A 25,490-nucleotide genomic window follows, 5' to 3' on the forward strand; every position below is an offset into this window, starting at 1 on the left:
CTTGTGTCATTGGCTTTGAGCATATAAAAGACTTGTATGAGCATGATCCTACACTTTCTATTCCTTATGCCAAGTGTTTGACGCATACTTCTTGGGATCGATACTACATCAAAGATGGATATCTTATGAGAGCTAACAAACTTTGCATCCCCGAGTCCTCTCTTCGCTTGTTGCTTTTGCAGGAATCTCATGGAGGCGGACTCATGGGACACTTTGGACGCGACAAGACATTTGCTACGCTCTCCAAGAGCTACTTTTGGCCCAAGATGTTCCGCGACGTCAATCGCTTCACCAACCGATGCTCTACATGTCGCAAAGCTAAGTCCAAAGCTCAATCTCATGGCCTCTATATGCCACTTCCAATTCCATATCACCCATGGGAAGACATTAGCATGGACTTTGTGCTTGGTTTGCCTAGAACTCGAAATGGCAAGGATTCCGTTTTTGTTGTTGTGGACCGATTCTCCAAAATGGCACATTTCATTCCTTGCAACAAGATAGACGATGCTTCACATGTTGCAAATTTGTTTTGTAGGGAAATCTTGCGCCTTCATGGAGTGCCAAAGACGATTGTCTCGGACCGCGACGTCAAGTTCTTGAGTTACTTTTGGAAGACATTGTGCGCCAAGCTCGGAATCAAGCTTTTGTTCTCTTCGGCATACCATCCACAAACCGACGACCAAACGGAGGTGACCAACCGCACGCTCTCAACTCTACTATGCGTGTTGATAAAGAAGAACATCAAGGAGTGGGAGGAGTGCCTACCCATCGCCGAGTACGCCTACAATCGTGCAAGACATTCGACTACCGGCAAGTCCCCCTTCGAGGTCGTCTATGGCTTCAACCCATTGTCTCCATTGGACATTCTACCTCTACCGCTACAAGAGCGCACAAACATGGACGCGAGTGCCCGAGCCAACTTCCTCAAGAAGATGCACGAAGATACAAGAAACACCATCGAGCGCCAAGTACAACGACTCGCGACCAAGCTCAACGTTAACAAGCAACCCATGATGTTCAATGTTGGAGATCTTGTGTGGCTACACCTTCGCAAGGATCGCTTCCCCAAGGAACGCAAGTCCAAGCTACTACCCCGAGCGGATGGACCCTTCAAGGTGCTTGCACGCTACAACAACAACGCATACAAGATCGACATCCCACGCGACAAGTACTCCGTGAGCGACATCTTCAACATCAAAGATCTATCCCCGTACCATGGTGATGAGGATTTCGATCCGAGGTCGGATCTTTCCCAAGGGAGGGGAGATGATGCGGAGCATCCTACGGTCATCCCCATGGACCTACCATCGTCTCATCAAGAGACAAGAGGACCTATAACACGAGCACGAGCTAGAGCTCTCGAGAACGAGGTGACTTCCTTCCTTAGTGATATCACATATGATTCACTCGAGACATGGCTACTACCTAAGTCCGATATGCTATGCATGATTAGGTGTCAAGAGGAGCCTCCCGAGGATGCACGTGAAGACGGACAAGCCGCCAAGTCCATGGATGAAGAGAACCAACGGAAACGGGCAAGTTCACCTTCCAGGCCCCGGACATCCGGCCCCTGGAGCATCCACAGCAGCAGCAGCCCAGACGCCCAAGCCTACAGGGCCCGGACATCCGGCGTCCAGCCCGGACATCCGGCCAAAGTCCAGAAATCCGGCCAAAAGCCCGGACATCCGGCGCCACGCTACAGAACATCCAGAAGTTTTGCCCTCCAGCCCGGACATCCGGCCCCCAGCCCGGACATCCGGCCTCTCCTGAAGCCCCGGACATCCGGCCCGTTGCCCGGACATCCGGCCACCCCTGTCTGCGCACAGTAAGGGCCGAGGCCCGTGTACCCCTTCGACTCCCTAGACTATATATACTCTTTCTCCTCCATCTTTCTAGGGTTAGCATTGGTTTAGCTCATTTGTGAGATAGATTGTTCATCCATTACGGATCTACTCCACGAGAGAGACCGCGGCCCCTCTACGAAGAAGATCCCCTTGGATTCAAGACCTCCTCACGGAGAAGACCCCCATCAGGACCTCCTCACGGAGAAGAACCGGTTACCCTTTGTATCGTCCTTTGTTGATCGTGGATCGTGTATCTCCCTTTGTGTTCTTGGATCTAGCGCATGTGTAATCGAATCTTGTTGGTTTGAGTGATTCTCTTGTGTTTCCCCTCGTGTTTCCCCTCGTGTTCTTCGTGTTCTTAGTTGGGATCCGCTCCTTTCGTGAAAGATCGGCCATCTAGGGTTCTACCCTACATCACAATCCGTCGAACGCCTTGCGGCCGTGCTGGGGAAGCGGCCGGATAGTGCACGCCCTGCTCCCCTCGCAGGCAGCAAAACAAGGTTTTGGGGTCGGTGGTGCTGGAGGGCGCCCTGCGTCAACGAACGACCGACCGGAAGAGGTTGGGGACGACGTGCGACGCCGACGGCCGTAGATTATCTCCCACCGGCAACAAGGAGAACGCCGGCGAAATGCTTTCCGGAAAGCCGGTGCGGAGATAGCTATGGCATGGCGCGGTGCTGGTTGGGACAACCCTTGTGGAAGACGACGCAGCCGGGAAGGGTGGTGGCGGCAGCAATGTCGGGGCGCGGAGGGAGGTAGAAGAAGAGTAAAGGGGGGTTTGTGTCCCCGACGGGCGGGCCAGGGCAGGACAAGGGCGCGCGCCGCTCGTGTCCGCGCGTGTCTGTTCGGCCGCAAACTCGGCCCAAACTTGAGTCGGGAATGGGTCGAAAGCAGACAGAAAATGGATGACGGTCCGTTTGTAGCCGCGCGTTGGAAGGCCTGCTTTGTTTGTTTACCAAAAATGGACACGGGCGGACATGACAAGGTCGCGTGTTGGAGTTGGCCTTAGTGGACATGGACACTTCTGTCAATAGGAAAATCTCAAAAAAAGAAAAAAGAAAAAAAGAACTTCTGTCAATAGGATTTGGATTTGCTGACCCTGCGGCCGCAGGCTGCGAAAGGGCAAATCAGCCGCGGCAACCGGTGAGGATCCAAACTCCACACCACCACCACCAGCGCCGACGCTGATGCAGTAGCCTGCACGATGGGGGAGCAAGACCCGCTGCCGCAGCTCCCGCTCGCCCTCCATCCACCGCATCTGATCCCTCCGGCGCCCACTCCCGACCACCGCGCCCTCTCGTTCCTCCCCGACTTCGGCGGCCTCCCCTGGGTCTCCTACGCCGCGGGCTCCCTCCTCGTCGTCTCCCACCTCCCCTCCCCTCCCCGTACCAGCGGAAGCGACACCGTGGAAGACGAATCCCCATTCTTCTGCCAAGTCATCGACCTCCACACCCCTGTGTCCGCCGTCGCCTGGTGCGGCCGCGGGAGAGGCGAGCTCGCCGCCGCGTCCGGCAACTCCGTTTCCGTTTTCCAGCCCTCACCTTCCTCAGGTCTGTTCATCTGGCTCGTGTCCAGTTCTCGTCGTTGACTAACTTAGGTGGTTGCCACACGGCTCACTGTTTGGAGATTGGAACTGGCAGGTTCATTCAGTTGGCTCCTGAGATGGGTCATCACCGAGACGTTCACGGTCACCGCCATCGCCTGGACGGGTTCCGGCGACGGCATCGTGGTGGTCGGTGGTGGCGTTGCCATGTGGGCCAGGGTGCAATCCTCCTGGCAGCTTGCTTGGAGGTCCACACCACAGGTGCCGCAGTCCCTCGTCTCTGCTACCCACTTCGTCCACGCCCCTGTCGTGGCGGCGTCAGCTGCTGCTTCTGTGGAGGGCAATGTGCCTGTGCTGGTATTTCTGAATGATGCCAAATTGGGTCTGGAGACTGTTGAGCTTCTGCATCCTCAGCCCGTTTCCATGATCCAGTGGAGGCCTTTGACGTTATCTGTCGGTGATCCATCTGAAGTGAGGAGAGAGATCCTGATGACCTGCTGCTTGGATGGAACTGCTCGGCTATGGACTGGGGCTGAGGTGACCAGGTCGAAGAAGCAGCCTACTTCGCGAAGATCTTTCAGCATCGTTGCAGTGATTGAGTTGGACAACATTCTAAATGGAGTGCTTGGAGTTGACATATCTGTGAGATGGGCAGTAGAAACTGGCAGTGTTGTATCACGAGATGAAGAAGCTAAGTTCAAGCTGTTTTCAGGTCATTCCTGGCAGAACAAGGTTGGCAAATGTGAGTGGCTGGTCAGTGTTGGCCCTGGGCGTTGTACCAATTTTTGGGCTGCTCATTGTCTTGATGATGTATCTCCACCAAGGTACCCTCGGATTACACTATGGAAGCAGAGCGAACCACAGGCTTGGGAGGAATCTGCTATTAACCCAAAATCTACAGTACAACCAATTTTTGTTGAGACTGTAATATCACGAAGTATATGTTCTGGCCCACCCACAAGATGCTCTTTGCTTCATTTGCTGCCTGATAATTCATTCATTTGGTCTCGCCTGGCTTTTGGTTTATCATCAGATTCTGGGAGTCATGTTTCATGCGATTCTTCTAAGAGCATCTCATGCTGTTCAACCAAGACTATTAATCAAGTTGGACATAAGGGTAGTATCATACAGGTGTCTGTCCATCCATATAGCTGCGAGATAGAGCTAGCTGTTTCTATGGATTCTAGCAGAATGCTATTTGTATGGTCTCTTTCAACCTTATCAACTCTCATATCGACCTTGCATGCACCCACTTATCCTTCATGGAAGCTCCTGTGCAAATTTGATCTGCGTGACATTTCTTCAGATGCGCAATATTCATGTCTTTGTTGGGCTCCTTCAGTTTTCCATGATAACAGGTTTCTTGTCCTGGGAGGTGAAAATGGAGCTGATTTAGTTGTCGTCAGAATTCCAAATGATGGTGTTGTTTCATGTCACAAGATGTTCACAGTTCCTTTCCTTGGAGGGAGCAATGCAGAAGAACCACCTGATAGCATTCATACCATACCTTTAGCTTCTAACTGTAACAAGTCATTTTTAAACAACAGTTTCCTAATTGTGTGCGTATGGAGGAAGAGCTTTCAAGTTTTATCATGGAAAGTAGTCCTGCATTCAGAAAATCATCATGAAGGAAGGGGGTGTTTATGTGAATTTTCTGCCAACTCACTTTCCACTGCAGATCAAGGGAGACATGTTACTTACGTCCATGGTGAAATGTTTGCAGCTGCTATTTATGAAGGTTCTACGGTTTTCCCTACTGTCGTGGATGGACAATATCCCACCTGCATTTCGGTTATGTCTCTGGACAATACTGTATTACCTCTACAACAGCATGTACCTTTTGCAACTTCCCCAGGTTATCATATTGCTACTGGGTACTCTGATGGCACTGTTAAACTTTGGAAGATGTCTGGTGCAGATAACCCTTTGCAGACTGGGAGAGGGAGCAACAGCTGGGAGCTAGTTGGCATGTTTGGAGCTCATCCAGGACCAATTAGTGCAATTTCACTATCCAGATGTGGTAGAGTTGCTACTGTTGGCAGAAATGTTCAGAAGAATAGTACATCCATTCATATCTGGGAAGCAGTAAAACTCATGGGAGATGGGTGTTTTCTCTTGGAAGATGCACTAATGATTCAAAGCGCTGTTGTTGGTTTAGATTGGCTATCTTTAGGCAATGGTAGATTTTTACTTGCGGTCTGTTTTCGTAATAAGTTGCACATATATTCCCATAAGCATCCTTCCTTTCAGAATGTGCTGCACACTGCAAATTTGGAAGAGAAGCATCTTTGGAGTTGTATTGCATTAGCTCATTCTCATCATGATGTTGCCAGCTTCTGCTGGGGGCCAAAGGCGTCAATAGTGCTTGTTCATAACAATCATCTTTCACTGTTCAGTTCATGGTTAGTAAGAGGAGCAAATGAACGTATTACCCAGAAAGGCATTTGTTCTGCCACAGATGTGCATGATAAGTTGCCATGTACTGTGCATGTTAATGAAACTATCTTTGGTAAATCTGGGTTATCTGAAAATTACAGCAACGCGGAGGCCACTGAGAACAATAGCACGCTGTTACCAGGCCAACACAATAGTCATTGTTCTAATGGTTTGTGGAACTTGTTGGATATATCTAGTAATCTGAGTGGACCTTTGGCGCCATATCACCCAAGAGCACTTATCCATCATCTTTATTCAGGTGTCGACTATTCTAATTTATTTCTAATGTTTTTCTCTGGATTCTACATTTGTTGCACAAGGCCTTGCTAAGTTAACCATTACTGGCTTCCATTGTTAACTTTAACTATCCTCATTGTCCTGTGAGAGTTAGAGTGAGATTGTGTAAGTGGAAATATGCTACACCTACATGCTCTTATGCTTACTATGCCTCGTAGGTTCCAAGATGTTTTTAAAGTTTGGCTGTAGTTATTTATGATTTAGGCCATTTAATGTGTAGTGTGGTACGGAATATAGTTAATCAAGAGAACTTTACCATTTCTATTAAAACATTCATGCCATGACTCTTAAAAATGGTTATGCCCTAGTTAGTATGCCAAAATGCTGAAATAAAACTGCATACTGAAAGCCACTGTAATGATAAACTCAGTGTTCAGGATATTGGTAACTGGTAGCTGCTCGGTCGGGTGAATAGGGATTAATTGGCGAATCGGCCTATTAACTGAATTTATCAGTGCCCCATTTACCGTTAGTTAACTAGGGCCATAGCTATATATCCTAGGCTACATAGCAACATGTAATGTACTAAATGTCTAAATATGCCAATGTACACGCTAATGTAACAAGGACAATTTTTACATATCTTTATATCCTAGGCCAGTCCATATCACCCGAATTTCTTTTCAAAGATGGAGCACTTGCAGTGGTAGAAGCCTACGCAGAGGAGAGGACAGCAGCAATGCGGATATAGCTAATCAGTAGCAGGGAGCCCTAAACCTAGAACGCCAAGAGCAGGAGCAGGAGACTGAGAGAAGGGAGGGAAACATGCTAGATTTTAGGCCAAAATAAGCTTTGCCTCCTCTGCAAGTTAATCGGCCCCACCTAAAATTTCGGCCTTTTATCAGCTGTCAGACCGATTAATCGGCTGGCCTAGTTAATTGGCCGAATAGGGGGTATTCGATTCGTTCAGGTGCCGAGTAGCAGTTAACTTAATGTAGGCCGATATTTGAAACAGTGGATAAACTTGGCCAACTGTATCACTTGCATCAGTTCCACCCAGGGTTAGAAAACCATTCAGTTAAAAACTGGTCCACTCTGGTTTGCCAAAACGACCTTGGTGAGGATAGTTGGTTCCCTGAAATGTGTGCCTAACAGTCTTTTGAACCCTTCCATCTGCAAACCTATTTTAGTTGCATTTTTGATATTGTGATAAAATGGTGCCTTTTACGGCGGAACTGCTGTTTGTATGAGTGCGTAACACGATTTGGGTGAATTTCTGTTTCAGTATTGTAGACTTAGAGAAATTTTTATTAAGTACTACCTCCGACTCAAAATGTAAGACGTTTTGTAGGTTAGTTTAGCCTACAAAAACGTCTTATATGAGACAAAGGTAGTATCTCAATACAAATTAGACCTTGCTAGATTTAATTTTGACATTTTAATTTCAATTTTAAGGGGTCAAATTGAGAAAGATATGACATATAACATCATGATAAATATTCTTTGGCTCTTTGTTGGTTTGCCATTCTTTGAGCTATGCGCCTATGCCTTCTTCAAACTGGGTTGCAACTATGTTGCTAAGTTCTACAATGGCAAGCACAATTACTTATGTTGTAACCGCTAACCAATTGCATTTTCCGTCTTAAGGGCAACTCCAACGCGGATCACCAAAATGGACATCACCAAATGTCCACACACAGTTTTAGGGGTGGCCGCCATCCAAGCGTAGGCACCAAATGTCCACCCCTGGTCCGACGGCCATCCAACTGTAGGAACCAAATGTCCGCCCCTGTTCCGGCCTACTCCATTTGACATGCATATCTAGATCAATAGCAATTTAAGCATACGTTTAATAGTTGCAAACATATGCAATCACAACCAAAAAGCACTGGATGTTCAATAAGTTTTACATCCAATCGATCCCAAAAGTTGCCAGTTCGGCTGTCTGTGCCAAAGCCCTCCTTGGGCTCCCAGTTCGTCTGTCCGTGGCAGAAACCTCACTCTTCGGCTGGTTTGGCCTCCTCAGTTTGCGCAAAGCGTTGCAATATGCTCGCATGGTAGGCTTGGAAAATCTTTGCCGCATAGAGATCCAAGTCCGACGTCTTCACAAAACACATTTTGGAGTCCTCCGAAGCGGCCTTGATCTCAAGCTTCTTCTCTTGGAGTTTGATTTTCTTTTCTTGCATGTCCATGAAGATGCCAAACCTCTTCTCTTGGAGTTTGATCTCCGCCTTCGGCCCCTCCTTCACCTCATTGCGGCGACACTTGCCTCCTCCTTCGTCATGATGTCCTCGAACTTCTCCGTCATCTTGGCCGCCATGCCTTCTCACTTCTCCTTCTCTTCCCACTTCCTCCTCCGGCTCCTAATTACCTTCTTGGTTGGAGCAAGCCCTTCTTGTGTTGGAACGGCTGGATCACCACCTTCATCTTCATCGACCATGCCGTCTTGACAGAATTGGGAATGTAGGTGATCCGCTTGCTTTGCCCATTCAACTTTAACCAACTAGTTATACATATTTTGAACCTTGAGGGTACCCTCCTACCCTCCTTAGTTCAACTAATTGAACTAAATTTTCAGAACTCACATCACTTCTGAAATTTTAGTTCATTTGGTTGAACTAAGAAGGGTCGGAGGGTACCCCATAGGTTCCAAATTTGCATCCCTACAACCAACAATGCATATAGATGAAGTGCTTCTTCTCCATCTTGTGGTATAATGTGCTAACACGTACGAGCTAGCAAAGGAAGACAATGGATGGTCAACAAATTGCAACATTGAGGAAATCAATGAAAGCCAACACATAGAGTAACAAGCCACAAAACTTACGAGATCTTGGATTGCTGCACCACTTGGCCACCGTTTTTTGCACTTTGTTTGTAGAAGCCGCAAAACTTGTTGACGACCTCTTGAATGTTTTACATTTGATGGTTGAGTGGCTTCGGATTGTACTCATGGATCACTCCGTGCGGTAGGGATTGTAGTGCTTCCTGCTCGGGAAACCAATTATGCGTGCTTTGCCAAACCGCCATGCCCCTTTGCTCCGTGCCCTGAAACGCATTGAGACTAGCGGCCAACCACGCCTCACACAACAATTCATCCTTCTTTGGGTTGGCACCTGGCAGCCAGTGGTTGTCCGGATCCATGTCCGGCTGCTGGGTGCACGTTTGCTGGTTGTCCGGCTGTCCGGCTGGGAGTCCTCCACTTGTTTGTTCGTAGCCGCCTTCGTCGTGGATCATGTTCATCATCTCCTCGTTTGTCGCGATTGCGCTTTGTTGGGACATTCTGCCAAACAGTGACCGGGCACCGACGACCGAGCGCTCCACAACCGGCCTCTGCAACCGGACAAGCCTCGACGACTGCGACTCCGTGAAGGTGTAATCGGTGTTTAGGTCGATGGTGAACGGGACTCGATGGCCGGAGGTGAAGGAAGACGCGGATTGGTGCGGCGATTGCTGCGTGTCGGCCGGACCGAGATGGTGGGAGGCGTAGTAGTAGGCGTATTCAGCTGGGATGGCTAGGGCGGCGATTGTCCGTGTGGCACCAGCCTGGCGGCACGCTTTGCCGGAGAGGTCTGCCCTGATCGGCCTTCTTCTTCGCCTTGTAGTGGCGGGCGTTGTGTTCCACGGGAGCGGCCTTGCTGGCGGCCACCACCCTCAGATCCTCCGGCTCCGGCGAAATGTCTATTGTTCCAGTCAACTCCTCCGGCCGCGGACGACCGAACGGTGGGGAGGGAGGTGTAGATCGGGGTGGAGGCAGTGGAAAGGGCGGGCTTTTGTGTGGAAACAGTGGTGGGAAAGTGGGAATTCCCAAATGCGCTGGCTTCGCCTTGGTTTTGGGTGGGTCGGGCGTGTCAGAGTCCGACGTGGCGGACGTCCGGATTCCCGCAAGTCTCCGGTTCGTTTGGTGCCGCCATGCCGGTCTGCGGGATTTCGGACATCCGGACCGGTCCGGACATTTTTTGGTGACCGCCGTTGGATGGCAAAAAATGTCCGGACAGTCCGGTCTGGACATTTACGGGCGATTTGGTGATCCGCGGTGGAGATGCCCTAATGATTTGCCCTGATAGAAGTCCACGTTCATTCCTGATTTCTGCTCACAGTATTGTCAGTAAACTTGCAGAATTTGATTTTTCAATTGAACCACAGCATCTTTTTAACTTTATGAAATTAGGCAATGGAATTAACTCTTTATTGTTGTTTGTGCACAGGTGAATGGAAACGTGCAGATGGCATTCTGCAGCATCTTGTTGAATCCATGAAAGCAAGTACAACATTAAACACCTTGTTGGACTGTAGTTCATGCAGTAAATCATGCCAGAATATCCCTGAACTTCCTTTGTCGCGGTACTTTACGCATACACCGTCAAGCGATATTTCTAGCAAAGGATTACTGTGGGGTGAGAATGGAAGTAGCACAGCCTTCAACTTGCTGTCACCATCAAATTCATTTTCTTACATGACGAGTAAGTTAGGTATCAATACCACCACTAGTGCATCTGAAAGGTCAGAGATAAGTCAGCTCCTTGATAAGAACTTTGGCATGTTTGCAATAAGTGACACTGAAAAAATACAGATACATGCAGTTTCTGATCTTTTGGGTGAAATTACTGATCAGAACCGTGCTTCTCCCTATAAAACCCTTGATGAAGCAGGGCGAAGGTAAGATAACTCCTAGCTTGTAAAATTGTGTTGGTATATTTTTCTATTTACTGCAATCTAGGCATTGTCAAAAGTTAGACAAAAAAAATGCCGCTACCTTTTCTGCTTTTCTTGTTGTTGAGAAGTCATGTTAATTGATGATTGCATTTCTCTTAAGGTTCTGGATTGCTGTGCAGTTCCAACGCCTATATGTGCCTAGGAGATCTGGAGATTCATCTAGTGCTGAAGGGTGCCATCTTGATTCTGCTTCCATTGCATGGGCCTTCCAATCTGATTGTCAGGATGATCTACTTGATTATGTTCTTCCAGCAGAATCGACTTGGTTAGAGATGCAAAACCTCGGTATGGGATTATGGTATACGAATGTGTCCCAGCTAAGGACCAGGGTATGGAAATATCTTTCTCAGCAATCAGATATTTCAGAACTAGTATTTAGGTTCTCATAAGTTTTCGCTAACAGGAAATGTCACAGTTGACTAACACGGCAATGATAGGATGTAGTTCCGGTATCATTCTATCAATCACTGAAAGTTCTGTTTACCAGTTTGTAGTGTATCTCCCTCTTACATCCCTAAAAATCCTCTGTTAACAAAACAAACAGTTTGGATTTAAATAGAAACAATCCAAATGAAATGAATACTAAATATAAATAACTTAAATTTTCATAATAAAAAATTTCTAACAAGAATGGAATATGACGCGGGTCTCAAAGAAGCTCAACCAAGCGTGGCTTAGGAGCCGAGCTCAGGTTGCAGGCTGATCACGACCACACGAAGGTGTCACACATGCTTGGAAGGAGCTCAGCCGAGAGCATCAAACGGTTGATCCCAGGACGATGTTAACTTGACTTTCTAGGGCAGCATAATTAGTAGCAAAGCACTGCTCAGCTAGAACTGATTGCATTTACAAAGTTTGGGACTTTGAGTTAACATAGATTTTCTTTGACCAATAGTAGTATCCTACACAAGATGATTCCCTATGTTTTTTCAAAAGAATATATTCAGTGCTGCGGTTTATATTTAATCCCGATATTCTTTTTGACCAAGGCATCAAATGTGGCACATTTGATGGCTGATGTTCTCTACTGCTGAAACATTGTCATTGTTGTAGTGTTCTGCGTCCAGATTCTAGGTAACAAGTATTGACGGATCTTCTGTCTATTTTTTTTCCTGCCATATGTATGGACACCATAATGAACATTGTTTACATTTGCAGTTATCTGGATAATCACCTGTGCTTATTAGGTAATGTGATATGTCTGAAATTGTAGATGGAGAAGTTGGCAAGGTTGCAGTATCTTAAAAGCAAGGATCCCAAGGATTGTGCTCTGCTCTATATAGCATTAAACAGAATAAAAGTATTAGTTGGCCTTTTCAAGGTCAGCAGAAATGAGAAGGATAAACGTCTGTATGAGTTTCTCTGCAGGAACTTCCAGGTACATCAGTGTATAGTATGGTTCAATCTATTGACAGCTTCAACTATGCGGTCATGCCTATTAATACAATAGTTGCAAATGTGAACTTGCACATAGTGAAGTCTTTCAGAAAGTAATACTCCAACATGTAAGGCATATGTTGATTCAGTATCATAAGGTTTTGATCAATGATTACTCTATTAATATATGGTTTATGAGATTAAAAATCACATCATAAGTATTTTAATACAATTCTAGTGGTGTCAATTTCATGTCACATAAACCACATATAACAAAGTACTCCCTCCGTTCCATAATTCTTGTCGTGGTTTTAGTTCAATAGTTCAAATTTGTGTAACAAATCAAAATATGCCTTGAATTTTAGGACTGATGGAGTAGTTGCTAGTCCTGACATCTCAAATGATCAGTTTTTGCCACACTTCATATCTTTATCACTATACTGGCAGTGCCATATTTTTAAGAGAAATGCGCATCAAACACGGCCAGAAGGAATTTCATGCATTTTACAGTAATGCTTTGTGTTGCAAAGTGAATTATATCACTACATCGTACTTATTCAGATAAATTTATCTAGGAAGAAAAAAACAAAGCCGCTGCTCTTAAAAATGCTTATGTACTACTGGGAAGGCATCAATGGGAGCTTGCTATAGCATTTTTCGTGCTTGGAGGTGATACTTCCTCTGCCATCAATGTTTGTGCGAAGAACCTTCAAGATGAACAGCTTGCTATGGTAATTTGTCGGCTTGTTGAGGGATCTGGAGGGCCCTTGGAGCGTAACCTCATTTCAAATGTGCTGCTCCCTGATGCAGTTGAGAAAGGAGACCACTGGCTTTCAAGCCTGCTTGAAGTATGTTATATGTCTGCCTTTTTCTTTTCCCTTTTTTTGTTTTGAAAATCAAAATAGTTTATGACGAGTACAGAGTGGACCCTTAAGCTTCTTAACTAAATTTCATTTAAATCTTCAGTGGATGCTAGGGAACTACTCCCAGTCTGTCAGTAAATTATTTGGCTGCCATCCCAAGTTACTGTTTGATGAATCCGACACTCATGGTGGTCAGAATGTGTTTGCAGACCCAGAATTGGGTCAGTATTGTGCAATCCTATCAACGAAAAATAGTTTCAGAAACTGTGCTGGTGAAGCTCTATCTGCAAAATTGTCTAAGCTTTCATTTGCACTGGCTGCATGTGCCTTAAACAGATGTGGACTACCTGTAAGTATAATCTCTTAGCAGCTGAGTTGTCCTTGCTGCTGTTTTGCATTACACTTAATCTTGTTATTTTTTTTGCTCATTAGCTTGAAGCACTTGAATGCCTATCTTGTAAATCGAGCATAGTTGAGAAGGACGGCACCAGCTCACAACATGGTGCAGATGACAAGATTCTTGATGGAATACTAAAACCTTTCAATGCTTCTTCCAATTGGCTTTCATCATCTGTCGTTGATGATGTTGAATCAGAACTCAAAGTAACCATGGCTTCAAATTATTTGTCACGCATGCTGAGAAATCACTTTCTCTGTGCACATTGCGGTCTACCATTAGCTAAAGATAAGGTCCTTAAAGAGCACAACAGCCATGGCATCGAGGAACTTGCGCGTGATGTTAGTGCTGCAATATCCATATTTGATAAAAGGTTCTCACTTCAGTTTTATGATGTAGCTGAGAAGGTAACATCAGGAGATAGCAGCTTCTTTTACTTTTTTATTTTTACAGAGCCTTTCGTACAAACCATCCTAAATTCCGCTTCTGTTACATTGCAGATCCTTACCTCCTGTTCTCATGATGGTTTATTATTTCTTGCACATGTTCTGCTATCAGTTTGTAGATCACCAGATGGTGGAACTAATAGTCATTGTCTTGAAGGTTGCGCTTCCCGTTCGATTGACTATCTGTTGTTGGTGTCATGCAAGGAGAGTTTTAAATTTCTTACTCGATATGTTGTCTCCTGCTGCTTCATCTGTTCTGTTCTTAATACAGACCTCACCAATATTACTGCATGTACACCTTTGGAAAACATGAAATATATTATAGCAACTTTATCACATTATCTGAGTACTAGCAGGCTACTCCTGAAACATGACCTCAGTAGAACTTCTGCATTGGACAAGACATCAGCCATATCTACTGTTATTGATCTCCTTGATTACAACATAGCCTTTTCTGTTTCGTGGCTATGCCATGACATAAAGGCATTACTTATCATGAGCAATCCAGTGTTAGGTGCTTCTGCGAATGATGAGTCATTTCAAGTATTATTAGACCGATTGATGCAAGCTGCGCACCATAAAAGTCATGGTATATCAATTAACACAGAGGCAGTAATGCCCAATGGTTCATTGGACAAGAGACAACCAGGAGGAAGTGAGGATTCAAGTCTTTCAATTGATGAAAAGTGGCATTTGATAGGTGCTTCCTTGTGGATTGGATTGTCATCCTTTATGAAACATCTCTTAAAAGAGTTCATTGGAAACGAGAAACTTGAATGTGAAGCTTGTACAAGTGACGTGAAGGAATTTAAGGGTCTTGCCTCTTCAGTTGCTGCAAAGTTTGTTATTGATTCCCTGCAATTTGTGTCGTCTTCATTAGTAAGACTCCATGCATCATTTTTCAGAGACAAATTATCAAATAATTTACATCCGAGTGTGCTTTTCTGGTTAGAATATATGTCGTCTCAGCCAAGGTCCAACAAGACTAGCCGTGATCAGCTCGCATATATAGCTCAGGGCACAAACACTGAGAACATGGAGGTGTTGTTTCATGTTTTGTGGGAAATATCTGCTAACTCTGTGGATATATGTGCAGCATTTGTGAATGAAGACGTGAATTGCTTTCCGTTAAACAACACAAAGCTCAGTAGATCTTGGAAGAATATGGTTGAAAGTACAAAAGTTGAGTGTGAAAACGATTCTACTCAAAGTAATGGAGGAGAAAATAAATGCAGTGTTAGCTCCAAGGACAATGAGAAAGGGCGTGGATTTGTTGACAAGGCTTCTTCTGATGTGGAAACCTCTCTTGAACCTAAAAGGAAATGCCTGATCGAAGAAAAAGGCTTTCAAAGCCCAAAGGAACTTCTAAGGAGAAATGGGGAACTTCTTGAGGTATTCACTGTCAAGCCTAATGACTTTTTTTTCCCTTGAGATGACTCATTCTTTGCTTTCTTTCGTGCATTGCATTTTAATCTTTTGCAATGGCGCAGGCAATATGTCTCGACTCAACCAATGAGCAACATGCTGCTATTGCTACCAACCGAAAGGTATTGTTTTTGAACCATTCACTACTCCATCTGTTCCAAATTAGTTGAAGTTCTAGGTTTGTCCTAAGTCAAACTTGTTTAATTTTGAGCAACTCTATAAAAATGGTAGATCTATACAACACCAAAGACATATTAGTATGAACATACATTTTTTAAGAATCTCATGAGACTAACTTGGTTTTCTAGATGTTACTAAATTTTTCTAAAGACTTGGTCAAACTAGCAGGCCATGCCTAGCTTTTGTGCTTTGATCTGAATGAGCCAAACTAGCAGGTGTTTCTTTCGTTTTGTGGATGAGGACTAGGATTTTTTACAGATGATGCAGAAAACATGTTCTTGATGATGCTTTTATCTCTATGATCTCCTTAGACTGCAATTAATGAGTACTCTTTAATATCTATATTCTTATATCAATAAAAAATATGGGTCAGGTTTGACACAAACCATCTTAGCCATCCGATATAATCTGATGACAAACAAATTAAGTTGAATGTATAACAACTGCGTTGCACATTTAGTCCCTTAATCACACATTGCTAATTGCCCTTTACAACCCCTCTTTTCAAATTATGAGTAATTGCTCAACCTTTTTCTCATTCCTTAGTCATGATGCTATGATTGCTGACCTTATTTGCCTCCCCGATATGATGTATTGTTATAAAATAATAATATTTTGGTTCTTGTATTATTTTTCTAGTATTTTTTGAACTAAATGTATATCTTCAAACCTATTGTAAGAGCTGGGCTGCAAGTAACAACTGGTCCCAAGATGTTCGACATTATTGTTTGTAATGCTGTATGTGGACTTTTTGTCTCCTTAAGTCATGTGTAGTTGCGTCACCGCATCAATTTTGTTTGACTAAGGTCATCCATTTTTCAGGGTCTTGTTTTTTTCAACTGGTATGGTAATCAACAGGATAAGAAATCAGCAGAGTATATTTGGTCAGGATCTGAGTGGCCATCAGATGGTTGGGCTTGTTCTGAAACTACACCTGCTGCAACTCTTATTTCACCTAGTGTTGGTCCTGGCAGAAGAAGAGGATCTCATCTTGGTTCAGATGGGGCAAATATTGGTGTAGGTTCTTTGGCGAAACCTGGAAGAGACTTAACTGGGGGTGGAGCATTTGGAATTCCAGGTTATGCTGGTATTGGGGCATCAGGGTTTGGGTGGGGCGAACCCGACGAATTTGAGGATTTTGTTGATCCTCCAGCAACCCTTGAGAATATCCATTCAAGAGCACTATCACGCCATCCCTCTTTGCCATTGTTGCTAGTGGGGTCAAGCAATACACATGTGTATTTATGGGAGGTAAGTATTACGGGAAATTGTCAATTACGCCACGCTTGATTGGTTATTACTTGCCAGTGTGGGTCTATGGATGCTTGGTTTTATGGGCATGGCAGTTAGTTCTCCCTTTTTTCTTTCTTCTAGTCATTTGTCCGCACGCAATCAGCGATTTTATATTTCTCTTTTTTCTTTATATGATGTAAATCTTATGGGCTAAGGATCATGAAATTAAATAGCTAACACAACTACAGATGTCCATTCAAGAATCTATATTATCTTGGAGGGTTGTGGAGTCCTAAAAAGCACGGACACGGGGACGGAAAGACGGGGATACGCATACGGTGACACGGGATACGGCATTTTTCAAAAACAGCCATTCGGGGATACGGTGTGTATATACAAAATAAATAAGAAATATCCAGAGTCAAAACAGAAAAAACAATGAGAAACTGCTGGGTCTGGATCCCACAGAGGATACTTCGTATCTACGAACACCAGGGACCAGGCTGTCCTTTGATCTCACCCACGGACGAGTGGCCCCGGGGGTGGCGCTCCCTGATGCCATGCCCCCTAGAAACAAGTAGAAATCATTCAAGCGAGCACAACATGGGGAAGCAATTAGCAGCCTCTCAATTGAAGGAAATCATGTCGCAAAGATGAAGAGGTTGAGGAGAGGCTGCTGGCCTTGGGGTTACCTGCTCGAGCGTGGTTGCCGCCGGGAGGAGAAGCTGCTGGGGGCGGTGGTTGAGTCCAGAGGGCGGCGGCGGCGGCGGTGCGTTCGCTGCTGGTTAGGAGCAGGTCGTTCGTTATGTGGCGTGCGTGCGTACGAGGGTTTGTATTGGGCCGAGGCTATTATTGGGCCTCCCGAGTCCCCCAACGTATCCCAGCCATATCCATGCTTTTTTCTATTTTTTTAATTCGGAAATCATGGAATACTGCGGGATACGTGTATCCCGGCGTATCCCGGCGTGTCGCCGTATCCCGCCGAACTAGGACGGCAAATCGGCAGATTCTGCCGTATCCATGCTTTGTAGGTGGAGTCTTGATTTGGAGGTGCTTGGATGAGCACTGAAAATGAGGTTTCTATGGCTTGAAAAGACAACCCGATCGTCCATGGGCTGATCTTGAACTTCAAGTACATCCTAATTCGGTTGCAATGTTCTCCATCTTGGTCATTTCTATTGTTGGTGATAGCAGCATAACACTCTTGGTGTGACACATGGTTGCATTGGCAATCCCTGTCAGATCTTGCACCACATTATAGTGATAAGTAGAAGAACAGTACATGAAGCACTAACTGATGCTACTAGGATCCATGACATTAGAGGTGGTCTGTCAACGGAGGCGTCGTTGGAATATCTTCAGTTATGGGAAATCTTATCTGATGTTAATCTTCTGGGTTTTAGGATCAGCATATTTGGCCGCCATCTTCGGGAAAGCTTCCTCTTAGGGGATGCTGATTTTGAGCCATGGATGAAAATTTTGAAAACTTGGGCTCCACTCGCTGCAGATTCTTTATTTGGTTGGCCTCACTAAATCGTTTCTGGACTGCTGATTTTTTGACTCGCCGTGGTCTTGACCACCCGGAAAAATGCGCTCTGTGATCAGGAGATAAGCCATACAACATCTGCTCACTGCGTGTGTGTTCTCAAGAGAAGTATGGTTCTCTGCGTTTTCCTGGGTTGCTCTGCAATAGCGTACACGGGGGCCAGATGATCTTGTTTTTACTGTTTGGTGGCGCCAAGCAACAAGCAAGTTGATAGACAATACCGCAGGGGTTTTGGCACTTCGGTTGTGTTGGTAGCTTGGTGGATATGGAAGCATAGGAATGAATGTGTTTTTGAGGGGGCCCTAATTAGCCTTATTTCGATTATATAGAACATTAGGGACGAGGCCCAAAGGGCTCTGGGAAATTTGGCCAGAGTTCTGTTATGGGTCGTGCTCATAGTTTTATCTTTCTTGGTGATCTTTTGTCCCTGCCCTAACGGGCCTTATGAGTCTTCTAAGACTCCTTTTTCTTAATATAAATATAATAATGCGTAGCTCTCTTGCGTGTTCGAGAAAAAAAAGAAGAATTTATATTATCTTGGAGACATAACATGTATTCCCTCCGCTCGGAAATAACTGACATGGTTTTGAACTAAAACCACGTCAGTTATTTCGATAGGGCTTATGTATAGACTGCCTGGCATTTGATGTTATCTAGATCTGTAGTTAGTACATCTTGCAGTAATTTAAATCGAGAAATGTATGTCTGGAACATTTTAAAACAAAATCTTATTATAAATACGACTCTTTGCCATTTTCGGTTAGATCTACTTTCCCTAGTTCAAAAAGCACCCCCCTCCCCCTACTCCCATATCTTGATTAGAGGAAAGCTTTTAGTTGTCCACGAAGGAACAAATATTTTATAAGGCAAAATGGGAGGGTACAAATGGAGAATTTTCTATGTAGACTTTTTAGAATGTAAAAACATATATTTACTACTCCCTCCGATCCAAAAAAAAGTGTCGTGGTTTTAGTTTAAGTGTCGTGGTTTTAGTTCAAATTTAAACTAAAACCGCAACACTTTTTTTTTGGATCGGAGGGAGTACATTATAAGCACTGTACCTTTGGAGATTGTGCCCACTATGCACTTTGTCTGCTATTTTGCTGTATAAATTTTCAGATTCTTTAATGTATACCCACCCTTATATTATACATAAAAAGATCTTGCTCAATAAATATAATTTTGTTTCCAAACATGAGGATAAAGAAACAAAATGGTTGACTTTGCTGAATAGCTAGATATTTCACTATTTTGCTGGGTCGATCGAAAGGGTTATCATATCATTACCTGTAGTGGTGTGAACTAGATATGGTCCCGTGTTTAATTATCCACTGATAACTTTCGTGCTTTGGCTGTTACAGTTTGGTAAAGATAGTGCAAGAGCTACATATGGTGTTCTCCCTGCTGCTAATATTCCACCACCTTATGCACTTGCTTCCATATCGGCTGTTCAATTTGATTATTACGGGCAGCGGTTTGCAACTGCTGCATTAGATGGTACAGTTTGTACATGGCAAGTTGAGGTGGGTGGAAGAAGCAATGTCCATCCTACAGAGTCATCCTTGTGCTTTAACAGCCATGCTTCGTATGTGGACTGAACTTGTTCATGTAACTACTTGCAACGACTTGATACAGTTATGCTGTATCTTATTTTATTTTTTTATTGATGACAGTGATGTTGCGTATGTGGATGCAAGTGGATCTGTTCTTACTGCAGCTGGATGCAATTCAAATGGCGCAAATGTTGTTATCTTGGATATGCTAGCTCCACCAGCCACTTGTCAAACTTCTATTGTGTGTCATGAAGGTGAATTAAAAAAAGTCCATTCTAGCTTTTTACTTGGAATATTTTTATAGTAGAATACTAATATCTATAGCAGTCCTAAGTTTAAAAAATGCGACATCTGTCCTAAGTGTTGAAGTTAAAAAATATTAATACTAGTCTATTCTAGAAAGTAGAGAAGGGGAGCCCTGGCGCAGCGGTAAAGCTGTTGCCTTGTGACCATGAGGTGGTCACGGGTTCGAGTCCTAGAAGCAGCCTCTTGCAGAAATGTAGGGAAAGGCTGCGTACTATAGACCCAAAGTGGCCGGACCCTTCCCCGGACCCTGCGCAAGTGAGAGCTATGTGTACCGGGCTGCCCTTTTTATTATAGAAAGTAGAAATGGAGCACATACTAAGAAACGGCCATCTACAAAAATAGTACTATTGATCTCGTAAATCTGTAAAAAGAACCGCTGAACTGGACGCCATTAATTTTTTAATTGAGAATGCACCATAATCCATGTCATTTTAAGTTTAAAAAACGCTGAGAAGGCACAAAAGTGCACAACACCACAAAGGGTGAAAACAAATAAAACACCAAGAAAAGAAAAAGAGCATGACAAAATGACAATAATCTTTTCTAAGCTACTGATAGGATCTACTAGTGACATAATCCTAATTACTGCAAAGTAGATAAAAGTAAACGACAATATTCTTCTCTACTTTATTGAGAGGGGTCGGCCCCTATATATAGTAGACAAGACTTGACCGACAAGCCGGTAAGTCTATTCAAACTCTAATACGATCTCTAAACTGGCTGGACCCTTTCCTAACAAACTTACTTAATCAACTAGGACTCTGAAGCCATAAGACTCCAGGTTTGATGGGTTGGCCCACATAACATCTCCCCCCTTCTCGAAAAACAGCTTCTGCAAGCTGTAACTGTTCAATTGACTCCCATGGGTCTTTGGTGCTAGCAGTTGCGGACCTGTCCTGGTCGAAGTCGCCTGCATCGATGAAGAAGAGTCGTGCGCACCGGTGACCCCGGACATAAATCTCGTAGTAGTTGAAGCAAAGGCCCCAACGATGGGTTGAGGTGATGAACGTGCTGTGTGGTTGACGGCAGAACAGTTGCTAGTGGTGCTGTCGTGGAAGGTGCCAGAGTTGTGTTGACCACATGAGGCTGGTGTCCAGACGTCGTTGGAAGGAAATGCCACTGCTCATGAGGTCAGACGATCGTTGAAGCTCGATGTCAACATGAAGACCCTCGAGCCGCCTTGTTATGCAGAGAAACTGGGTCAATGTTAACGGCTCATTGTTGTGGCACACGAGGGCTAGAAATCTGCTGCTGTAGTCAGCAACTGAGGAAGTGAACGGCAGATGCGCGAACTGCCCAAGTTGAACCACTACCATGTCAGCATGCCGAAGTTGCGCTCAGGCTGTAAGTACCAGAATTGAGTGTCATCGGTGAGGTGGCAGGCTGCCGTCCAGACCTTGTCAGCCTTGTCCGTGCGCAGCCCACGAAAAAATTGCTCGCACCTATTGAGCCAACCGAGAGGGCCAACCAAGCCATCACATGTTGGGAAGTCGAGCTTGTGGAAGCGGGGCACGATGGATCCCTAACTTGAGCTGTGGTGATGGTTAGGCAGGGGCTGAAGGGAGGTGATGGGCAGGGTGGATCCATAGATGGGTTGCGAAGGGGGTGCGGTCATAACGGCGTGTGAAGTTGGCAGGTGGGGTTGTGAAGACGACAAAGGGGGCAGTGATTTGCGGTTGCTGCTGCTGGTAGGCGGGTGGGTGGCGATTACCCCGCTAGAGATGGGGGTACCGTATGTGCTGTTGGTGAGTGGATGCACCGAGGGCACGCCGTCGCTGGGAAGGAAGGCCCGAGACACGGAGGTGGCGTCATGGGTGACGAGGAATAATACAGAAATCAGAAGTCAAATTTGTTTCGAGTTATTCTACACGCTTCTACTCCATTCTAGATAAGTTGGTCCTTAATTCATAGGTTGCATTTGCTTTCTTATCCTATAGATAATGTTTCTCGAGTCTTCTAGCTATGAGTAGAAGCTGAACCTTAATAATGTTTTCTAGAGTCTTCTAGCTATAAGTAGAAGTTGAGATGTGATGGCTTCCCAAAGCCCTATAAATAGAGGTCTGCACCTCTAGTTTGTAACTCAGCCTATGTACCCATAATAGAACTTGGTGTTCTTATCTAAGATCTTGGACTAGATCTTGTGCTTTAGGAGTTTTGGATTGAACTCCTGCTGCCATGTTGAAATAGTTCCTTCTCACCAGTGTTTTACACTTTGTAGCAGCAAGATGGAATTGTTCCTCCACAACCTTGTGTTGCTTCAATAACCCTGGGACCCAAAGACGGGCGACACCCCTAATTACAACACCCCGCCAATAAATGGTAGGTACCGCCCCCAACGGTAGCAACGCCGCAAGACCTCTCGCACCTGCCGTTGCCCATTGCCTAGTCTCTGCCTTGATAGTGTCAAGGAGGCGGGCTATGCTGAGCTGAGTGTTGTCGAAGATGACCACGTTACCATGCTTCCAAACGCACCATGCCACCAACATGATGATCGAGGATATGCCCTTCCTAGCACGCTTGTTGCCACCAGTCCACAAAATCATCACCTGCTGGGGGTGGGGAGGTCGTTGATCGGATCCAAGAGAGCACCTAATGCCACATGGTGCATCAAAAAGAGCAGCCAGTGAGAAGGTGCGCCATCGTCTCCTCCGACTGGTCGCAAAGCACACAGCTAGGTGCATCTTGCAAGCTTCGTCTTACCAGTCCCTCAGCGGTCCAGCAACGATCTTGACAGGCAAGCCACACGAAGAAGTTGACCCTGGGGGAGCCCAAGGCTTCCAGTTCAAGAGTATTGTATCAGCTCTTGGTGTACTATCCGTCCAGGGTCCAACGCCACAGGAGGACGTCCGGCGAGGCCGAAAGCAACACCCCGCTCACCATTCACCAAAAAACCTGGATGTACTTCTGAAGGGACAGCGGGCTTAGCCGTAGCCGCCCCCCCCCCCCCCCCCCCCCCAACACACACACACACCCCGGATGTCCAGTATCGTACGACGGTCGGTGAAGACCTTCCTGACGGTCCACCGTTTCCTAGTGCGCCTTGACACCAGAAGGAGCTCATGCCCAAACAAGAAATGTCACGACCATCCAACCAACATTTCTCCCAGAATAAGGCAGATGCTCCGTCACCAACCACCATGCTCATCAGGCCTGTGGATGCGGAGAACACCTTGCGCTCATCACGGAAGAATTGGAGGTGCAGACCCCTCGTGCTCATCAGGCCTGTGTTCCACCACTTGGGACTTCTTGGTTGCCGCCACTGGCTAGGGCTCCCAGTGTTAGGGATTTGAGGCTCAACTGCGGGAAAGTTTTTGTTTTCAAGAGACATCAACTGGGAGAAAGTTTTTGTTTTCAAGAGACAACTGGGAGAAAGTGAGAAGAGAGATGGTGCCATGGGAGGGAGGCTGTCTGTCTGCCACGCCGCATTCGCGTCAGCACCAAACCACCTGAGAAGGGATCAAGGGGGTAAAGTGACTGGGAGGGAGGATCATGTGGATAAGTTGTGCTCTCTGCCACGAGGCATTCAGGTCAGCAAGAAACCACCTAAGGTTGGATCAAGAGGGTGAAGTGACTAGATTTCATAGACCAGGGTTTAAAATAAACGGTTTACGAATTAAAGGTTGAATGTGAACTCGCAATAGTTGAAGGTTATGGTGCACTTTTTTCTATAGATATAGCAGGGATGGCTGACCATGGACTTCATCTTGTAGGAGGAGCCCGTTCTCTTTCTGTGTTCGACAACAACATAGGCTGTGGATCCATCTCACCGCTGATTGTAACTGGTGGGAAAAGTGGAGATGTGGCATTGCATGATTTCCGGTTCGTTTCTACTGGAAAGAGTAAGCATCACAAAACTTCTGCTGGGGGTAGCTCCCGTGGGATGATTTGGCATATACCGAAGGCTCATTTAGGTAAGCTCTCACGTTGCCATGACACTCATCAATTCTAAAGTTGATTTTCTGTCTTATCACTTGTCTTGTATCTGCAGGGAGTGTCACCAGTCTATCGACCATTCCAGATACCACCTTATTCTTGACTGGAAGCAAAGATGGAGATGTAAAGCTTTGGGATGCTAAAAATTCCCAGCTAGTCTTTCATTGGCCGAAGTTGCATGAGCGGCACACTTTTTTTCAACCAACCTCCAGGGGCTTTGGTGGTGTTGTTAGGGTATGCTATATCAATAGATTAGATAATTTTTAACAACCTTGTTGGTGACTTTTGGTCATGTCATGACATAATTTTCTTTTTAATACATCTGCATGTTTATTGCAGGCTGCTGTAACAGATATCCATGTCTTGACTAATGGTTTCGTTTCGTGTGGTGGCGATGGTTCTGTGAAGCTTGTGCAGATAAAGAATGAGTTTGCCACAGTACATCAGGACTAGAACAAGCAAGACAGGAGATGTGTTGTTATGCATGGTTTGTCCTGGTGAAAGTGCTTGTTGATTTAATGTTGTGATGGATTGTTTGTTTCATGAGATGCACATCAACATGATGCCATAATTAAGTGGTGAGGAAAATATGAATAGTTTAGTGGAAGCTATATGAACCTCAAATAGTCCTTGGTCCTCGTTACCTGCCTGGCACAGGGCAATTCTCAAGCTGTATATACCGCAGGTCACTTTGGTGTTTGTTTTCAGGCGATAATACTCGTTGTACTTTGCATCACATGTTGCAAGCATAGTTTCTGTATACCAGGGCAGCAGAGTTGTCTTGATTTATTCACCATGCTGAATACTCTATAAGGAAAGCAAAACATGAAGGGTGTAAAATTGTGAAGTGTAGAGTGACATCCAACTACAAAATCTTCTCTTTGGTTGTCTGTTCGCCCAATATAGAAGTGCTGAATTCTATGCCTGATTCATGACATAAATCAATGTGGCAACTGGACATCAGGTTACTCTGTATATTTGTATGGCTAAGATATTAATGTCTTCTGTGTGTAATTATCATATGATCTGACATGTAGCTGATCCAATCATTATTGTTTATTGTACCTGGTACTATTTTCCATCATTCACTCCTGCTGGTGTTCCATATCATTAGTTTTTACCATCACGCTTGTACAATTTCTGGTAATTGTCATGTTATATTGCTGGATGTGTTTTTCTGTGCTCTGTTCAACTAATTTGGTGCTTACTGAGGAAATTGATGATGTGGTGACAAATCAAACCTTAGTTGATTATGTTGCTGCTTAGTTGTTCCTGCTGAAGCGGTACTCCTGATTATTCCTCAGCTCTACATATTCAAGTCATTGTATGCTGCTAGATTCTGAAACAGCAGCACTCCTGATTACTCCTCAGCTCTACATATTCAAGTCATTGTATGCTGCTAGATTCTGAAAAAGCTGCCTGTAAGCTACGACATAGCTGCTGTAAACTTACAGT

The 25,490-nt window shown here is 45.1% G+C and overlaps 1 protein-coding gene across 1 annotated transcript; it reads left to right on the plus strand.

Moving 5' to 3' along the window:
- Window positions 1-2,948: 2,948 nt before the first annotated feature.
- LOC123078343 (uncharacterized) lies at window positions 2,949-25,158 on the plus strand. Its single transcript, XM_044500820.1, has 16 exons — window positions 2,949-3,394; window positions 3,485-6,082; window positions 10,269-10,719; window positions 10,877-11,105; window positions 11,990-12,154; window positions 12,729-13,001; window positions 13,120-13,365; window positions 13,449-13,820; window positions 13,914-15,251; window positions 15,350-15,406; window positions 16,287-16,715; window positions 19,605-19,828; window positions 19,917-20,050; window positions 23,813-24,013; window positions 24,091-24,269; window positions 24,375-25,158. Exons 1-16 carry the CDS (start codon window positions 3,049-3,051, stop codon window positions 24,486-24,488), a joined length of 7,356 nt encoding a protein of 2,451 aa, XP_044356755.1. The 5' UTR covers window positions 2,949-3,048; the 3' UTR covers window positions 24,489-25,158.
- Window positions 25,159-25,490: the final 332 nt, after the last annotated feature.

This window comes from Triticum aestivum, chromosome 3D (genome assembly GCF_018294505.1).
Source record: "Triticum aestivum cultivar Chinese Spring chromosome 3D, IWGSC CS RefSeq v2.1, whole genome shotgun sequence".
NCBI classification, from domain to species: Eukaryota; Viridiplantae; Streptophyta; class Magnoliopsida; order Poales; family Poaceae; genus Triticum; species Triticum aestivum.

What these genes read in the sequence shown, in the direction of transcription:
- LOC123078343 (XM_044500820.1), top strand. Translation starts at nt 3,049, where the DNA reads ATGGGGGAGCAAGACCCGCTGCCGCAGCTCCCGCTCGCCCTCCATCCA. An exon ending in TTTATGATGTAGCTGAGAAG is followed by an intron (nt 13,821 to 13,913) that starts GTAACATCAGGA and finishes GTTACATTGCAG; the next exon opens with ATCCTTACCTCCTGTTCTCA. An exon ending in TGCTTTAACAGCCATGCTTC is followed by an intron (nt 19,829 to 19,916) that starts GTATGTGGACTG and finishes TATTGATGACAG; the next exon opens with TGATGTTGCGTATGTGGATG.